A 19728-nucleotide genomic window follows, 5' to 3' on the forward strand; every position below is an offset into this window, starting at 1 on the left:
CAAGGCCTCATGCACGCTAGACCACTGGGGTTCACCCCTTCTCTAGAAAATCCGTCTGGACTTGTCTGTCCTCAACTGTTCCAGCATTCAATACCCCCTATGCCTCATCTGAGAAACCTCAATGCAACTGCAGGACAGTCTAGCAGGATACTGCACAACGGATTTGTCACCTGGCTTGGGTGGGAGTTGGAGTTAGAAGCCTTCTGTATCACACTCTTTGACAAAGAAACAGAAATCAGAGAACAGACTGTTCCTGCTTAATTCTATAGCAACTGAACAGGAGCACCCATCCACATCAGGTAAGCACAGACTGTCTCTAACAGTGAGTTTAGGTTTTACAGAATTTAGGTTTCACGATTTCCTCCTCTAGGAGAGACACTGCTACTTATTCACATTTGCCTTTATCCTCTCCAGTTCCTCTGAGTAAACACTGCTGTTTTAGCGCTGGTCAGCCAGACTTTACTGATTTGTCTAACTGACTTCTGCTGATTGGTCTAGCTCACGGAAAAAGAGTGGTTTGACAGGTATGATATATAATCTGCATGTATCTTGTCATTTTTATCCTCAAAGCCTTGCTGACATCTCCTGTGCTGCCTGGAAGGACAAATGGTGATAAAACTGGGTTCATTTTCATTGAAATCATAAAATCTGCAAGATAAAATCTTGCTTTATAAATATAAAATAAACCCCGAACCAAAATGATGCCAATTTTAGTATTAAAGCTGTAATAATATCAGCAGCAGCAGTCTATGAAATAGTTTTATATGCCAGGCACTGGATTATTTAACCCACATAAAATATTAAGCAATCTATTTCATAAACCTTATTGAATCTTCAAATGTTGTTATGAAGGTCAAAGATGAGATGAAACAACTGCCCAAATTTACATAGGTAGAGGGAGTCAAACCTACACTACCTGCCTGCCCTGCCTGCTTACCAGAAGAGGGCACCAGATCTCATTACAGATGGTTGTGAGCCACCATGTGGTTGCTGGGAATTGAACTCAGGACCTCTGGAAGAGCAGGCAATGCTCTTAACCTCTGAGCCATCTCTCCAGCCCCTATGACTTTTTTTTAAAATATATCTCTGATTCTGTTGTTCTTTCTTCTCTTGCATGAATCTAATCCATCCCATTAAGATGATTCACAGGCTAAACTAATCCTGCAGTGCTACGTAATAGAAAAATAAACAAACAAACCCTATTATGTGTGCTTCATGCCCAGAGAAGGAAAACAAGAGCCAACACAGAACATACAGACACCAGAACATGAGGTGGTCAGGTTCACTGTTTCTGCAGCCAGCCAAGTCAGTGAAGATGACTTCCTACCTGGTAAGGGCAAGCTTTGGTGAGCTGGAATTCACCAGTTGTTAAATTAATCATCTGCATATCTGTGCCAAACCTAAAAATGAAGCAAAAAACTCCAGTGTTCAAAATACCATTGGGATCAGCCAACAAAGAGTTAACAACATGTGTGTGCTCACACACTCACTACCCTGCTTCTTATCAGATTCCCCCTCAGCCCTCTCCACACCCACCAGCCACACTGGTACCTGTGAATGCAGAGAATTAATGACACAAAGAAACATGCAACAGAGGTCTACATAGGAAGCAATGCTAAGTCCTCCGGGTGGCTTGCTATGGAACTTGAGAGTAAGGAGCTCTCGACCAATGGCCGCACTATGACCATGGGACCCGGCAGTGTCTAGAGACATGGGCTGACATGGCTGGGGAAGTCTTGCAGGCCTCAGAAACCAGCCAAAGAGCTGAAGGCCTCCAGCGCTGGGTCCTCCTTCCTCTAGAAGGCAGTGTCTGTTCCGACACGTCACTAGTGCAGAAGTTGAGAAATCTGGGATCGAGTCTGCTACACAGCCTCCTACCCACTATGTTGCCCTGGCTAGTCTCGAACTCACAATCTTCCCGTCTCAGCCTCCCAAGTGGCAGGACCACAGGTCAGTTCCACTGCACCAGTCTTTAATCTCACTTCCCATGCTAACGGAGACCATCGCGATTTAAAAGATTCTTAATGTTAGAAGTTTCTATGAAAACCTGTGATATTGTAACTCAAGAAAAGAATTTTCCTGGGTAGACCGGGCACAGTGACAATGAAGGCGTCACACAATTCCAAGACCTCCCTCAAGCCACACGCACAGGGAGACCAGGCTCCCAGGCACAGGGTGACGGGCTCGCACTGTGCCTGCATAGAGCCTGGGGTAGAGGTGCAGGAGTTCCCGCAGCCTGGCCAGGGCATCCCCTACCATTTCTGCAGCAGGCGCAGCGCGGCGTCAGGTTTTGGGTACAGGGAGAGCGGCAGCAGCTGCAGGGAGACTGGCCGAGGGGACGGGTTCCTCACCACAAAGTGCTTCACCTGGATTTGAGGAGAGGAGGGTTAATGTGGCCAAGAACGGGGAATCCTCCCAAGGTATCCCTGTTGGAAGAACATGACCAAAGCTCACACCAGGGTAATGCTATAAATGGTTTCTGCCCAGACCCAGGGAGAGTAAAGCAGATCAAGAAGGCAGGGCACTGAGACCCTGGGCTCCATCTGAGGCCAACGGGAAAAAGGAACAAAAGCCTGTGTACTTAAGTCAGTTAGCGGAAGGGCAGCCCAATGTCTAACCCTCAGGTTTATAAAGCTACACCTATGTCCAGAGAGAGAGAGAGACGGCAGGAAAGTGTGGCACACTGAATACTGAGGACTCCTGGGCAAAGGTGCTTGTCCCCAAGCCTCAAGAGCTGAGGTCAAGCTCCGGAAGCCACATGATAAGAGAGAGAACCAGGTCCTGGAAAGAGTCCTCCGATGTCCCCTGCACACACACCACTATATCAATAAACATAAAAAAGGGGCGGTTGGAAGCTCCTCATGCTAGCCTTGAAACTTAGAAGTTACGCCAAGATGGCGGCCGAGGTGCCTCAGAGAGCACAAGGTGCGGGGCGCCACCCTAACTTAGGTGCAGTGTCCTCAGTCTGCTCCCTTCGCCCTTTCCTGCCACCCGGACCGTGGGAAAAGCCAGCACACCAAGGTGAGTCAGGAGACACCCAGGGCCAGGGCACTGCGGGCATCACGGAGCAATGGCTCCCTCTAGATTTCCATGACAGAGACGTGTTTCAGCCGGTGTGAACCAGGATGTTCTCCGCTGCCAGCTGCTGGCTGGCACCCCCCCACTTCTAACACGGATGAAGTCCTGTCCAATGGACATCTCTTTGTGCCCTGTACACATCCCCACTCAATGTCCTAATGACGTTACGTTTGTGTCTGCATTTCAAGTAATCGCGTCTGAAACCAATCTCCGGGTCTAAATGCCCCAGTGCTCTGAAGCCCCCGGCTGGGGGTCTCGGACAAGCTACTCTTTGCTCACCATGCTGTTCCTGAGGGCAGTAGCACCGAAGTTCAACACGAGGCCAGGCTCCAGGACCAAGCGGGGCAAAAAGGAAACCAAGGGTTCTGAGTCCTTGGATTTCTTCGCAGAGGCAAACTGAGTCATTCCCAAAACATTTCTCCTGGAAAATTGACAAAGAAAAAAGAAGAATAATAAATATATACAAAAAATAACCTTGGCACTTTTTTTTTTTTTAAATGGAAATACTAAATACCATTCCCTGTAAAAGGCAGGCACAAAACCTCTGGGGGAAACGGCTTTTGGTAGAATTTGGAAAGACAAAGTGTACGACGGATCCTAGGAGTCTGGTGATGTCATCCTGGGGCTGAACACACGTTTCTCACGTCAGTCCCCAAGTTCAATGTCCGACATTAAAGGCATACTCATGCACACATAAGCACATACGAGCAAACCCCTGTTACTAGAAAGCAAGCAATCAGAGAATGATTGCCATTCTGATACCACATCAGAGACACACAAGCTGCCCAGAAGGACACACAGCAAAATTTGAATTTGTCATCAAAACTGCTAACTATGGGGCCGGGGAGCAGGCTCGGTGAGTAAGATTGCTTGCAGGGTGTGAGGAAGGAAGCTCAGCAGCCACAAAAGCAGCTGAGCATGGCTGCAAGCAGGCACACCTGGGCCTCAGGCAGCTGAAAATGCTGAGCTCCGTCTTCAGGGAGAGGCAGAGGGCACCTAACACATGCCCCTCAGCCTTCTGAACATGGGAACATGTGTGTATACCCATACTCTAATGTAGACACCCTCCACACACACAAATTAACAAAATGATGACAGAAATTGGAATCTACGGTGATGCTCACAGGGGGCTTTAAAGGCTCACACAGTATATGGTAATAAACAGAGCCCACACAATGACACCCTCAGCCTTCCCACGTCACAGGCATCAGTTGGGCTGAGACAAGGCTTGCCCGTGAATACTACAACTGCGGTGTGGAAGTCTTAGGGATCAGCAAAGGTTATCAAAGTGAAAAGCTCGCCAAGGCGGACATCCATCACGAGTCACCTACAGCATTCAACTGTGCAGTGCTAACCACAGGACAAAAGGACATCTGTGCGCTTCCTCGTGTGATGAGGCCCCGACAGCGCCACACCAGCAGGGAGCCGGTAGTTTCGCTAAAATTGATGCAGACTTAAAAACCAATTACACACAGAAGAAAGACCCACGGTGTGGAATATTCTGTAAGACAACTTGTCTAGACTAGAAAATCTGTCAACGTGATAAAAACTGGAGATGGATGGAAACAAGACAAGGGGATGTAGCCCTGAATGACCCCAAATTAAGACAAAGGAAAAAGAAGGGGGCGGGGTGTGGTAACAGGTATCATAGGTCATAGGCCAACTAGGGAATTTTTAGCATGAACTATAGCTGATACATTATTGGTCAGTTTGCTGGTTGCAGTTGTAATGCTACATATAAAAGAATATTTTCCAATCATTTTCTTCTAATACTGAAAGCTTCAGTGTGATGGCCATCAGAGATTCTCCCAGGAAAGTACTGAGGGCTCAAGGCTAAAACTCGCTGCTTATGCTCAAACAACTCAGCAAAGAGCAGTCGGTGGATACGTGCCTATGCGTAAAGACAGAATAAAAAAAAAAGGCAAAATTGATGCCTGGTGAGCAAACTCCAGTTGAGGAACAGCTGAGAAATATGTACGGTGCTGCCCTGGCAACGCTTCTGAGGCTGAGAGTTTGCAGGGTCACTAACAAGTCCAGTGCAGAACTCAGTAGGAAGCAGTCACGCCCTGCCCATCCATGGAGGACGCACCTGCAAACGTGGCCACTTTTGTAATGCTTCCATCTTTCATACAGTTTATTTGCAAGGTCAGAATCCACGTCCCAGGTAGAGCGATCCAGAGAAAGGCTTCCATCCCAAGGAGGAGATTCTAAAAGTTAGATCAGATTCAAACTTCAGATTTACGAAGTACAATTATTAGTAACTAAAGCCAAGGGCTGGCCATTTCGCTTCACAGACTAAGAGGGCTATGGCGTGAATAAATTCTGCTGCCTCCCTCTGAAGTCCCCCTAACTCAATGGCACGTGACACGTCAAATGAAACAAACATGGGAAAAACAGAACTAAAGCACATCGTGTGAAGAAATAACGTAAAAGACGACACATGGCTCATGACACAGCTGAGAGAAATCAAGACTGCGCCTACAGCATTCCTGACAGCTTCCAACCGAAAGGGCAGAGCTGCTTCCATGGAAACACCCTCTGGCAGCTGTGTCCTTCGGGGGACTATGGAGGTCGGGGATGTGGAGGGACAGACAGTAGTGGTCAAGGAGGGCACAGACCAGCAGTTGATCCGACACAACGGATTTGCGAGGTGCTCTAGGAGGTCCCTCACCCCTACATAGCGGTCCTGTCCTGTCTCCACTAGTGGGGGTGCTGGGAAGAAAAGGGGGCTCTCCCAAAGGTAAGGCTGTACTTTAAAACTCTCTTTACACCAGAGATCTCAGTAAATCAAAGTACAAAGGCAAAATACAGAACCAAAACCCAGGCTCGACTTCCAAATCACTGCCAAGGCCTTCAGTTTCACATGGCACTGAGTACCTCCTGATACAGGGAGAGAGAGATGTATGCAAGCCCTAATTCTAACTTCCTGCGGCTTTCATATAAACTCCCAGTTTTCCAGTTTTGCCTGGCGATTAAGGCTGCTAAGATCAAACAATATTATGTTTTAATCTCTCACAAAAGCACAAGCTACATAAGAAAAAGAGGACATTCTTATTTCTACAAATACCCTAGCTGTCTGGAGGACTCTGTCAATGACCATGCTAACTAAGTATGGAGCATGATGCAATTGCTTTAACAGAATTAGTTATTAATTAATTCCCTCTACTAGAGCTAACTTCTATCACCGCCTTCCATTTCCCCCAAGCTTCAGTGCTATGGAAATCCTAAAGCAAAATACTTACCTGCCTTTGCTTTTCCCATGAAATAATGCATGCCACAATGTGCTATCACTTCAAAACCCAGACTCCCTTCCTAGATTGAAAAGTAATATATGAATAACTTAAAACACAACACTCGGCATAAAAATCCTAACACACTAAGACAGGAAGCAGACATGGGCTCTACCTCAGGGGACTCCCCTTTAGCCAGAAGCCAAACAACAAGAAAGCAATTTCCTGGTTCCTTTGTCACCTGAGAGGTGTCTGGGCGGCGCCTCACAGGGTGACCACAGTGGCCTCTCTACAGCCGCCATCAGTGCCCTACAAGGACAACCGGCAGTCCCTATACAGCTGTCAAAGATGAGAACCTCACTACTGGGCACACCAGACGCCAAGCTGCCATAGGAGTTAGACTTGGAACAAGTCTGGGGGTTCTGCGTTCTGCTTGTCTTGAGCTGGACTCTAATCTGAGGGTGTGCTGATCTTACTAACTTTAGCTACCCCCACCCCCCCACAGGTCTTGGGGAGTGCCTGGGTTCTAGTCCCCGTGCTGCTGAAGCCTGCCTCCTGCCTCTTCCCTTTAATCACTCTCTTTATATGCTTTGATCGGGGAAGGGCACTTGCTAAGAAATCCCTCCTACTCAAATATGACTACATGGATGAACTTCACACTCTTGCCAAGTTTGGTGTAGAGTCCTATGTTCACAATCTCAGCTAGGGCCAAGGCATTTCTAACTATGAAACATCAACACTAATAAGTGAGAAAAAAATCATAAAGATGGCTGTATGAATGTCTCATAGTGAAAAACCAGAACTCAGTGTTATACAGAATTGCTTGGCTCAAAAGGAAGCAATAATTAAATGAAAATAAACATTAAGGAAAAAAATGAGACATGCTTAAAATAATCTTAGCTGAACACAATTTGCCCAGATTTTAGGAAGAATCATCTCATGGACCCTTTAGGTTTTACACTGGACCCTTAAGAAAATTCAATGATTATGAGCAACTGAGAACCTCTTAAAAGAAGTCTATTTAAAACACTAAATAATTAGATTTACTAGAAGTCCCTACAAACACATATTAAAAGTTCAACCATGCATTTCTTCCCAGCTTTTGGGAATGGTAGCTAGGGATGTCGCTCAAGAGCGGAGCATCTGCCTAGCAAATGAGGACCCTGTGTCTGCTCCGAAGCAGCAAAGAGAAAAATGAAATCCATCAATCTACTTGTATGATTTAGTTTATTAAATAATCATTACTTCATGAGAAGAACCCGTCTAAGTCAAGATTTCCATAACTACACAAGTCTATCATCTGAGACGGACTTGGTGATGTCGGCTCAGGCAGCCTAGAAGACAGAGCTAGCTGGGGACTCAAGGCAACTGTCACTACTAAATGGCAGGACCGCACATGTGGTGTTCACAATACCTGGGTTGGGGCCGAGAAAATCTGCAGAGGTATCGCAAAAATGGCGCCCGTGTTCGTAGTCAGAAACACATTGGTGAGCAGATTTAAGAGAATGCCTTTAACAGCAAGTTTCAAGGAAAATATATTCCAACAGCCTGGGGGTAGAAACAAAGGGCCAGGGAAGCTCAGAACCTAAAAGGAAAAGAAGCGAGAGAGGTCAGCTGCTTCCTGAGACTCCTGAGGACTAAAATCATTACGGAATAACACTAAATTTATTCTCTAGTCTGGAAACTACAATCTTACTCCACTCATTCAGGATCAAAAGTAAAATATTTATGATTTCAAACCAAGTTTCGTTTCCAGCGCACACCATTGTAGACGTCACAGCAGAAACCTTAAGGTGCTTTGTGAAACCATATATTTTAACCATAAACAGGGCACCTCTGAAAGAGGGAAAGTTTGGATAGCTGTCAATCGAACTCCTGACTCTCGAATGTTAAAACGGAACACTATATTTGCTTTAAAAATTGTAAGTCAGAGTTAGGTGCTGTAAGTACTGGCTTCACAGAATGATATTAAACAGAGCTTACACTAAGTAAAAGGTTGGAGACAGAGGACTGTGTGTACCTTTAAAATGTGCCTGGCCTCCTTGGAGACAGACACGTCTTTTAATACGATGCTGTGGTCAAGATGGCTGCGGTACCATATCGACCACACTCCTGTCGCGTTCTCGTGACTCTCTATGTGAAACTGGGCTGCAGAGGCATCCACTCTGAAATACCTGTGAGCAGAAGACATGAATGTGGCCAGTCCTGAGTCAGGATCGTTGTGTGTCCTCTACAGATCCTCCAAATGAGGAAATGGGAGCAGAAACCATTATCTTTGTGGGAAACGACACCAGCAGCTCTCCCTCAGCCTTCTGGCTCACCCGCACAGCAAGACACACATAGGCAAGGCTGAAAAGACCCAGCCATGACCAGGGCAAAACCAGGATCCAAATACAACTCAGAATACCACAGGTGCAATTCCTTCTGATTATCTGGTCCACACCTACCCCTAAACTGAATTATTTAGCCCCGCTCCTCCACTTTGCATTAGTTAGCAATCCACAAAGAATCGTGCAGGGACTGTCATGATTTTAAAGCATTGCCAAATGATAAAACAACAAAAACAAAAATCCACTAAGAAGACAAACAGACACCAACGAGCGGACGGTGCTCAGGGAAAGCCGGGTGAACTCACCCCTGGACCACAGGAGAGGAGAGGCAGGCTCTCAGAGCTGGGCTGCTGGTCCTTTTCCTCAGATCCACAGTTCCGCTGTCACACGAGGAACCTGCTAGGGTACAAAGACACCGTGTGAAGCATAAGCATCAGTATCTTTCCTATTCTTAAACCTGAGCAAAAGTGAGAAAGGGTTCATTTCCACGCTCTTAAAGAGGGTAGCATAGCTCCTTTATGTTTCCATTTTGCTCTTTGTGGGCTGTAGGCTGGTAACAGTCATCTGGAGCTCAGCACCTACACCCTTCCCTCCTCCTTTTACTCCAGCCTCTCAAGGCTTTCAGGGAAAACAGAAGTCAGTGTCCTCAGCTCGGCAGGAGAAGACCCTGGCTTAGTGGAGTAAAGAAGAGCATGGGGAGGGGACGAAATCCAAGCGGCCCAGGGAGGCGTCCTGGTAGGTGACGCAGAAGCACAGCTTACACAGACAAAAATACTTCCAGCTTCTTCTGCTCTAGATCATGACTGTTGTTGAATCTTAGCTTACATACTGACACTGCTTCTATTTAAAGAATATGTGGCTCTAAACCAAATTAAAACGTTAACAACAACAACAAAGCCTCCAAGTAGAGCCTACCGTTATCCCTCTTCCCAATCATCTCAGACAGCAAAAGCCAATGCTCTGGTGAACACCCTTGCAGGTGTACTATGCATGTGCGGGACCCTCAGAGCCCTTTAAACACCCATGTCCCGCATCCCGCTTTCAGAGTGTCTGCAGGCCTCCTAGCGGCTGCAGAGTCCACCTTCCATATGGACTCAGCTGAACCAGCACTCAGTGGGCTCTGAGGCCACTCTGTTGTCAGGCCGGGTTTTCTCTGAGAAACAGGTGTCACAGCTGGCCCCCAAATCAATCCTCTTGTCTCCATTGTAACTGACTAACAGGCACATGCCACCACATCTGGCCAAGGTATAGTTTTGAAAACAGAAATATCTGTAGGGTCCATTGCTGAACTAGAGACAAGGATTTGAACATTTTCAACTTTCATAAAGATCAATCAGTTTCCTTCTCCACAGCCCACGTCAATTCTCAGCTAAAACATACATTTTTTTTCTTCCTTCCTCATTATAATAACAGAATGTGAGCACCCATTTTTTAAAAAAAGCCTTAATGCTCTCTATGATAAGTGATATCTCACTTGTAGCTTTAAATTGAAGTTCTTTAAACATGTGTGAGCTTGGGTATGTTTTCCTACGATTCGGATCCATGGGAATTCATTAACAGAATACTGTTTAACTGTAAGTAGGAATCTGAACACAGGACTGTACTCGAGCTCACTGTGGGCCTTCGCTATCATAATCTACCATGTTATCTGGACAGGTTCCTACAACTCTGTTCCCTGTGAAGGCACAGAACACACACACTGAACTGCAAGTTACCAAGCTTGAAGCTCAAAACCCGACAGGCATGGTAAAAACCGGCGGCATCCACAGCAGGTTCAACCACACCAAAGGCTGTGGTTTATAGGATCAAAACCCACTGGGTGTCTTTACACTGTGCCTCACCTGTAGCTGGACCGAGCCTGAAGGACACTGCCGGCTAACCCACAGAGAAGAGGAACACCTCTGCAGTTTAATGAGTTACCTTTGCAAACAAATGAAGCGATCTTTGTGAAGTTTGTTGTGGAAGTGGGTAGCAGCACGGGTTCAAACTGCAGAGACAGGGCGTTTTTCTGCGAGAAGTGATGGATATCCTGCAGCAACAAGAAAGGAATCCACGTCACTCCTCTCAGTCAGGAGGTTTTCAGTGCACAGCATGGAGCGAGACTCAGAAACTGGCCAGCAGATGTGTCTGTAACTGCAGACAGGGTGCTGACAAGATCCACATAAACACGGGTGTTCCAGCAAGGGGGAGTGGGTTTAAATGACAGCAGAAGAGACCCCTAAGGACCTGCAGCAAAACGCACACTAGTAACTTTAGATTACTTACGGATGAGCTTCAGCTATTACCTGTATCCAAATCAGGCTGTTTCCTGAATGCAACACATACATATTGACTGCAGATTCGTCTGCTCAAAAGAATCAGAGCAGCAAGGTTAAGACAAAGAGCCACGGACTCTCCACAACTCAGCACAGTAAAATACATCATACATTTCTAAAAGGACCAAAATGTTTCTCCCACACTGAAATTGAATGGAAGAGACATTTTCCTCTGGCACCTTCTAAGGTGCATGCCTGAGTGAGTCCAGTACTGGGGATCAAAGTCAGAGTTTCAGGTACATGGGATGGGTCTTTTAAGTCACAGGAAGAGAGAGAGCTTTATAAAAACAAAAACAAACAAACAAAATCGCCTGGACATGTAGGTTCTCACACGCTGAAGAAGTTGCAGGACAGAAATTGATGTATTATGTTCCACCTAAATGACAGTAACCACGCAGACAGCTTCCAGCCAAGCTATGCTCTCCAGGTACCCAGAAAGCCATGTGTTTCCTCATTTAAACCAACACACTTGGGAGGAACTAAACTCTGGCATCTCAGAAGGCAGGCTCCCCTCTATCATGGAAATGTGTTCCCTAGGGGACTGGGGTCTTCTCAGCCTGGGTGCCCACCTGCCTGTGACAAAAACCCAATAAAGTACAAACCACAGTGCAGGGGAGTCCCGTCCATTGCTACCACATCCTTTTCTAAGGGCTGGAAGGTAAGTGATGCTCGCTCAACAATTAAAGCTGGAGCGCTCAGTGATGCTTGCAGGAAGTGATTGGCTCCGTCCCCAGCGTGAGGTGGGTGGTGGGGAAGGATAGGGCATGGCACACTCAATACCGCTGACTGCCAATAAACAACTATGCTTTTCTGCATCACCTGTGTCGTTGCTTTCTCTGAATGAGTAATAAATATACACATTCATACCGACACAGTTGTTATAACAGCAAATCCCACATGATGAATCTCAGGCATCGTACAGTATGTATCTCCTGCAAATGTTCTTCGAAAGCTGAACTGCCAAAGCAGGCTATTTCTAGGAAGTCGGACCCACGTTCCGAAGAGGAACTCGCCCCACAGCTGTCACACATCGGGAAACAGCCAGCTGTCAGCTACGAAGAGCACGGGACAGCACGGTCTGCTCAATGGAGCGTCTGCAGCTCTGATCGCTGGAGTAAGACTCGGGACTTCAGACCCTCTGTGAATGCTTATTTTTAGGCAGTCATGCCGAGTTCATCTGCTTAATATCCGCACACTGCCAAGAAAAATTATTTCCAAGGAGACTCAGAAGAGCTGGCGGTGGTCACCTAACGTCCCTGAACTGACGCGGCCTGAGTAGCTGCAGACTGAGAACTAGCTCCTGCCGTGATGGACCTGCAGCAGAGGCTCCTTGTGCAGGGAAACCAGACATGCTGGAAGGAAAGGGTTTGAGCTTTCATTTTTCATTTGCCAGCGCCAGATGGGCCAGGAGCCAGGGTACACTCCCTCGACAGAAACTGCAAAGCCCCCACCTTACCTGTGCTCCCGGACTCAGCAGTAGCTACGTAAACAATAGAGAGGTGATCTAAGAGGGCTTGCGTGCTCTCTTCAGGCTGCCTCGAGGAGTTTTCCACGGCGACCACTATGCTCATCTCCAAGGGTAAAGTGTTGCCAGGCCCCAGATAGCAACTCTGAAACGGGAGGCACAGGGAAACGAGAGAAGCTCAAAAACAAAAACATCACCTGAACTTTGAGACTGCGCATTTTTTAAAAAGAGGGCCACTTAAGGCAACGGCACCGTGCTCAACACTGCTTTACCTTTAGCTGCTGACACACTTTGTTATGTAAACTGCATTCCAGCTGCACCCGCAGGAGGGTAGCATTAGTGGTTTCTGCCTAAAAGAAGAAAGAGGCAAAAGCACTTGAGAGGAGACAAACAGCGCAATCTGGCCTTAATAGTAACAACAAATTCTGAGTAGCTGTTAGATGCTATGCGCTATGTTGTGCTGGAAATATATCCTGCTGCCACAAGCTTACACACTAAAGGAAGTGATAACTGAACGTTCCTAGTAAGGCTAGAAGCAGGTATAGCTTCCAAGAATACACATGAATACTGTCTAGGATGTGTTTAACATTGGGTCTAAACAAAGAAATATATTTTTATATTAAAGTGGGTTTGCCCGGGAATTACTGTGTTTTGCTTATTCTATTTTAAGGTGTGTGTGTGTGTGCGCGCGCGCGCTCAAGCCTTACGAGATGCCAAAGGAGGCCATTAGGTTCCTTGGAGCTGGAATCAAAGGCAGTTGTGAGTCTCCCTACATGGCGCTAAGAACCAAACTGAGTTTCTCTGCAAGAACAAGTGTTCCTAACCATCAAGTCATCTTTCCAGCTCCAGGCTTGTTGGTTTTTGAAAAAAGTTCTCAGCATAGCCCTGTCCTTGAACGTATCCTCCTGCCTCAGTGCCCTGAGTGCTAAGACTATGCAAGTGCCCTACTATGCCCAACCAAATGCTTTCAGAAGTTTGTTTCCAATGTGTGCCTTCTCTCAGCTCAGTGGCCACAAAAAGCCATGACCCTAGAGTCTGACAGAAACCTCAAAAAGGCAGATGTCAACTGCCTGTCGGTTTTAACATGTGCAAGACCTATGGGCGGGAGGGAGATGGGAGACAAAGGCAGAGAGAAAGAATGCAGAGCTTGTCAAGGCCAAAGATCTCAGCCCTCAGCCGCTGGGGTGAAGTCCTGACAGAAATCCCAAAAGTCATGAAGTGAATGACCCAATCAATGAGACACCGCTGTCCAGGCTGTTCAGGCTGGAGAGGGGTCTGCAGACAGGAAAAGAGGGGGGAAGTTAGCAGAGCGTGCAAATCTTGGAAACTTGGCCTTGGAGAGGTTCTCTTGCATGAGGTCTCTATCATGGTCATTATAAAAGGAACAGATTCAGTCCAACAGCCAGAGTCTGCATTGGGAAAGTTCAACAAAGAAAGAAGGCTTGCTTAATTATGTGTGAGCATCCGATTCCAGGCGGAGACACTCTTAGGATCACAGCCATCAAGTTTGATTTGAGATGATAAGCCTTAAGTACATCACATAAGAATACATTATAGGCGCCAGGGTATAGCTCAATGATAAAGCAAATGCTTTTTGATATTTGTGAGACCCTGGGTCCATTGGCTCATTCCTCAATATTAAAAAGGGTTACTTTACTCTCATGCATGCAGTTAAAGTATAGAAAATATTAATAAAGTATATTACATTCTTAAGTATAGTACAAAATTTAAGATACTTTAATCATGTAAGTAAAATCAACAGACCTACAAACTTAGTGCTAGTAACTAATATTCTGCACAGTCTAAAACAGCAATAACACACGGGTGTGAGGGTGGCCTGGTTGCTACATCCTCCCCACTGGTCTTCAGGGGTCACTGTGATCTCGCTGGCTAAGGAGTGGCTTCTTCCTCCCTCCCTGTGGGCTCCTCCTAAAGCCGCACACACTGCACAGAGTGGGACTGTACAGATGCAGACCATTTCTCGGTCAAGACGTGGGTGGGCTACAGAGAGGAGAGTCAGTCAGAACATGAGGGTCTCTGTGCTCCCATTATACCCTCCCCAGCCTCTCAAAGTGAAAATCTGAATGCATTCCTCCACCAAAGACACGAATAAGAAAGGTCCATCACTGGTCCAAACTACAGGGCAGTCATGAGTGACGGCCACGCGGCCCAGTTCAACCGGAACCTCTTTTCACAGTGTTTTCACAGGGTTGATCTGTGCGCTGGGTTTTTGTGCTCCCCTGTCCCAAGCCCCGGCTTCCAAGGGAGCTCTCCAACAAGCAGGGCCTTCAGCATGCATTTCTGTAGCGCAGGCCTTGCTGCACATGGAGGGCTGAACTCACCCATCACCTAGCAGCGCTGTCTACCAGTCCTGCCATTATCCACACAGCAGTCAAGTCCAAACCCAAGAAACCAACGTCAACCCACTGTTTCAGCCTCTATTAAATGAATCATGAGTAAGTTACACTGGCCTCCTCAACCCCCTTAAACCGTGCATATGTCTCCATCCTAACGCAGTGGAGGTCCAGGGTGGCAAACTGTGCCCCCAGCCTAACTCCAGTCCTCTGCCTGTTCCTGGGAACGAGGCCTTCCTGGAATACAGCTGTGCACCTCCTTCTGTGCACTGGGTCTGCTCTGCACCACACACAGAGTATTAAGTACTAAGACACTCGTCAGTAATCCAGAGAGAAATTCACGGACACGGTAACCTCCACCCAGGACCCTTCCCACTTCACCCTCCCTCCCCACTGCACAGAGAGAGAGTTCACATGGTAAACCAGGCACGGTAGTCACCACCTCCACCCATACGTGTGGAGACAGGGGCAAGAGGACTGAGAGTTCAAGACCGGCCTGGGCTAGACTGTGTCTCGAAAACAAGAAAAACAGTCTGCTCTTCAAGTTGAGCTACTATGTACCCAAACTCCGTCAGTGGTGACCCTCAAAGCTTCTGCCAAGTGCCAGATCCTTTCTTGAGATGACAAAGGGGGCCCTCTTGCCCGTGTCCACACTCTGGCTTCACTGTTCCAGTGGGCATCTTTGAAATTGCTGTCTCTTTACAGTGAACCCACTTCCTTACCCTGCCGCTGTGCCAATCCCGGGCTAATTTACCCTTCATGACACCCAGAAGCCACATCGGAATAACCAACCATCACTTACGTATGGGAACACTACAAAACTTTTTCTAACATTCCTCACTTACACCGTAACAATCTGGTCAAGGCCCACTCTCTCCAGCCCATCGTAAGCAGCTAATCCCATGCTTCGCCCTAAGTAGGCACTTGGGCTATGGCCGGTGAACTAACATAGAGTGTACCACCACAGACACCACGGAACTGAGGAAGCCTGAAATAGGCACCATCCTAAAGGGAGGAAACAACACCAGTAAAATGAAAGAATAAATCAAAACCTGATTCTTGGTGTGTACTTTTGACTCGAAAATTTCGATTTTAATGAGAAAAACATATCCATCTATTTTCAAAGTACACATTTGTATAAGGTGGGTTCAATTTTAAAGGGTTTTTTTTCCCTCTCATATTTCTCTGAATGGAGGAATAACGCTAAGAGCACAGAATGACAATTCAAACATGCGTGAGGATTAGGAACACGGAGACCTGATATGATTTAAAAGTTAATGCTCTGTTGTTCTTTGAAAATTTTTGCATGCATGATTTTTATAACCTGCCAGTTTAAGCAAGACTCGTGTACTCAGCAGAAGCATAACAGACAGGAACCACGACAGGATGAATGCTTTCTAGGGGCGTGAAAAAAGAAATTTTTTATTTTGGGATATTTCCACATGTATCATTAGCTCTTTTGAGGATGGGACTCATGTCTAAACACAAAATCCACTTATGTTTAATATACTCTATACATATAGTCTGGACATAATTTTACATAATATTTTCAGGCAATCTCGCCATGAAAAATTAGTACACATTGAACTATCACATTTGTGGTGTCCTACTGGGAACCAAAAATTTTCAGATTTTAGAGCACTCTGGATTTGAGATTCTCTAACTTAGGGAGACTCAAACTGTACTATTATACTGTGGTAGGGTATAATTCAGAACCCCACAAGGGGGAGCTCAAGTACATCCATACTGCCTGTGACCCTAGTGCATCTGTCTAAAGGAAATTGAAAAGGTGACATTTCTTTCCCAAAAGAAAAAAAATTACTGCAATTTTAACCTTAACAGAGAAGCAAACCAAAATTAACAAATCTCTATGTTTGAAAATTACCATTTTACTTTAATGAATTAGTGCATAACATATGCTAAGTCTTTACTTAAAAAAAGAGTATGACAGGATTCCCTTTTAGACATGGGGACAATACAGCTTGGAGGGGTCAATAACTTAGAGCCAGCCAGTGGGAAAATGCAGGGAAAAGTCTTTTTGCAAACCAGCACTTTGTTCAAGAAATCAGAATAGACTGAATCTATTCTTCCTAGGGGCATAAAAGACCAGATGTAAGATTTTTAAGTCATTCCAATATACAGCACTCAAGAAAGCAGCAATGCTAAACCACTTGGTGCAGAGCCTGGTTGTTTTGTGGTAAAGGGAGCACAAGCGACTGGGAACTGAGGTCTGACGTCATCTCCATCCACGGGCTAAGACCGTTTAAGGGAAAGGTGTGGGATTCTGAGACTGTAAAACAAAGTCTTAAAGCCCTCAGTCAGGAGCCACACCAGGACAGTCCATGAGAACAGGCAGGACAGTCATCCAGACCACATGAAGAAGGCACTTGAGACAAGGTTTCCACACGAAAATGGCCCTGGAAAGCCCCAACTTCACAACCTGTTTTTCTGAGACCCTTTTCATGGTTTCAAATGCTAAGTCTTCTGTGCCAGCGTGCCTATCAGTGGGAACACCAGCTCTGCACAAGCCGTGGGGCATTCCAGCGGGCAGCCTAAACACGTGGGGCTAGACACAGTCTGCAGAGCAATGCCTTGTATAAGATAGAGCTATCCCAGACCCTGCATCTTGATACAACCCTCAGATGCTATAATTCCCACTAACTGTAACTAGTCCAAGCTGCTACATTATCCTATAATTTCATTTTAGATAATTATTATTTTACAGTGGTTCTCTAAAATTTAAGTTCCTTTTAGTCTTTCAGATAAAATGGTGGTTACTGGGACAACACATGCTTCAAAAGTTGCTTTAATCAAAGAAATCAATAAAACATGTGAGCAGCCTAGATCCAAGAAGGTACTGAAAAAAAGCTTTTTTTTTTTTAAAAAATGTGTTTCATGGGGTGCAACCCCTAGAAAAAAAGCTCTAGGCAAATGAGTGAGTGCTGAAGGAGGGAGACCCGGTGTTCCCCAAGGATGAGCCCCTAAATAGTTATTCAATAACGGAAAGTCAGCTCTGAAAACACACATACAAAGCAAAACTAAACAGGCTCAGCATGCTGCATGTATGGATTTATATATATTTTTACATGTTCACAGCCACTATGATGAGAAAAAAAGAGGTCATAGATTTGAAAGGAGCTGGAAGGAAGAAGAGGTAATAATAATGTAATCATATTTTTAAGAATTGCAAATGAACTGGCTGGTTAGTTTTTTGGTTAACTTGACAGAAGCTCAAGTTATCTGGGAAAAGGGGACTTCAAGCAAGAAAATGCCTCCATCAGATGGGCCTGTAGGCAGGTCTGTAGGGCAGGTGCCTGATAAAGCTCACTGGGGGCAGTGCCGCACCTCTAAGCAGAGCAGGCCCTGGAAGGAAGTCAGCAAGCAGTGCCTTCTATGGCCTCCTCATTAGTTCCTGCCTCCAGGTTCTGGCCTTGGTTTCCCTCAGGGGACTCAGGATACTTAAGCCAAATAAGCCCTTTTTGCCCCAACTTGCTTTTGGCCATGGTGTTCATCACAGCAACAGAAAACAAACTAAATCATAGACAAAAGTGCTGCTGTCTTGTGAGCTAACAGAAAACTCACACGCCTCACCCACCAGAAAGCTACATCACAGGAGCACGCAGCCGACCTTGGGCACTACACACTTGTCGGACACTTCCACGTGGACCTCCTCCTTACCGTCTGGAAGAAGCTCTAATATACTGCTAAGCTGACAATCTAATTGGGCAAATCCTTTTTCCACTGTGGAGTTTTAAACTGTCTCTATGTTGTTGCCATAATAAAAATGCTACAAAAAATTTCATTGGCTTTTTTCTTTCCAGTAACGTGAATAGTTCAACATAGAGGAAAATCATTATGACAATACATTTGGGGGAAAATTTAAATCATACTCAGTTGTCATTTGCAATCCCGGCCCTAATCTTGACCTCTAACCAAGTAATCAAAACTCTAAATCCTTCCAACAACTTCTAAAATAAGAATGCTGTCGCCTGCTGAGGTGGTAAGTCTGCTGAAGGTCAGCCGGCTGGTGTGGAGAAAAGGTGAAGCCCTGTCACCCTGGACGGAGCGGCTGGGAGATGTGCTATTTGGGGATCCCAGCTCAAATTCCCATTGACTCACCTATCTATTTAAAACTCTGGGGCCTTCGATGTACTACACAGCGAGCTGATACGGACAGTCTATAAAAAGACAACATGGCCAAGGAGAACAGACACAGGGCTGAATGGGGACCTGGAAGTTCGAAAGAAGCTTGCATTTGAACTGGGTCTTGAAATAAAGAATTAGGACACGTAGGATAGGGTAAAATCTCACGAGGAGGAACTGGAAGAAAGGGATGAAGGATAAGATGCTCAGAAAAGAGAGGCAGGAGCTCCAAGGATGGAGAGGGTCACTAGGCCATAGGCTAGGGATGGACACATTTTAACAAAGCTAAGAAGCTATACAACAGATCATATTACCATGGTGGCACACATCACCCCAGAAACACACACACATACAGACACACACACACAGAGACACACAGGCAAACAAACACACACACACACCAATCAGTCTTAACTGAAAATATTTTTAAATCACTCTATTATCTTGGTCTCAGTTTTTATATAAGGACTTGATTGACACATGTAAAATAATTTTATTTCTTAACTACACGTTTCTCCTTAAAACAAGATGAAGTTACCTCTCTTCCAATGGAACTAAAGAGACATTTTTGTAAAGTTGATAATAAATATACTTATTTCTGTCTAGACATCTCACTCCTCAACTGTGCATGAGACACTTTTAGGTCTGATACCAGAAAACAAAACAAAACAAAACAAAAAAAACCACAATTCTGCCTTGAGCACTGGACACCCAGAACCCCATGGGGGAACCATGACTCCCTGAGCACAACCTTCCACCTCAGGTGAGCAACATCAGCAGAAGTAAAATCCCAAGACACTATTTTCATACGGA

At 45.8% G+C, this 19728-nt stretch overlaps 1 protein-coding gene across 6 annotated transcripts in view; it reads right to left on the reverse strand.

Annotated features, from left to right (window-relative positions):
* Tmem131l (transmembrane 131 like) overlaps nucleotides 1-19728 on the reverse strand; it is a 115754-nt gene that overhangs the window by 19591 nt on the left and 76435 nt on the right. For 4 of the 6 annotated variants that reach the window (XM_050158827.1, XM_050158828.1, XM_050158825.1 and 1 more), the window contains exons 8-19: nucleotides 12691-12768; nucleotides 12410-12563; nucleotides 10924-10982; nucleotides 10559-10667; nucleotides 8944-9037; nucleotides 8329-8482; nucleotides 7723-7893; nucleotides 6321-6390; nucleotides 5168-5285; nucleotides 3358-3499; nucleotides 2257-2366; nucleotides 1328-1400 (exon numbers count right to left, since the gene is read on the reverse strand). In XM_050158827.1, coding sequence (XP_050014784.1) covers nucleotides 1328-1400; nucleotides 2257-2366; nucleotides 3358-3499; nucleotides 5168-5285; nucleotides 6321-6390; nucleotides 7723-7893; nucleotides 8329-8482; nucleotides 8944-9037; nucleotides 10559-10667; nucleotides 10924-10982; nucleotides 12410-12563; nucleotides 12691-12768 — 1332 coding nt within the window. The remainder of the gene's footprint in view (nucleotides 1-1327; nucleotides 1401-2256; nucleotides 2367-3357; nucleotides 3500-5167; nucleotides 5286-6320; nucleotides 6391-7722; nucleotides 7894-8328; nucleotides 8483-8943; nucleotides 9038-10558; nucleotides 10668-10923; nucleotides 10983-12409; nucleotides 12564-12690; nucleotides 12769-19728) is intronic. The other 2 variants (XM_050158829.1, XM_050158826.1) reach the window with 1 other exon arrangement.

This window comes from Alexandromys fortis, unplaced genomic scaffold (genome assembly GCF_014885135.2).
Source record: "Alexandromys fortis isolate MF-2015 unplaced genomic scaffold, M_Fortis_MF-2015_v1.1 scaffold_102, whole genome shotgun sequence".
NCBI classification, from domain to species: domain Eukaryota; kingdom Metazoa; phylum Chordata; class Mammalia; order Rodentia; family Cricetidae; genus Alexandromys; species Alexandromys fortis.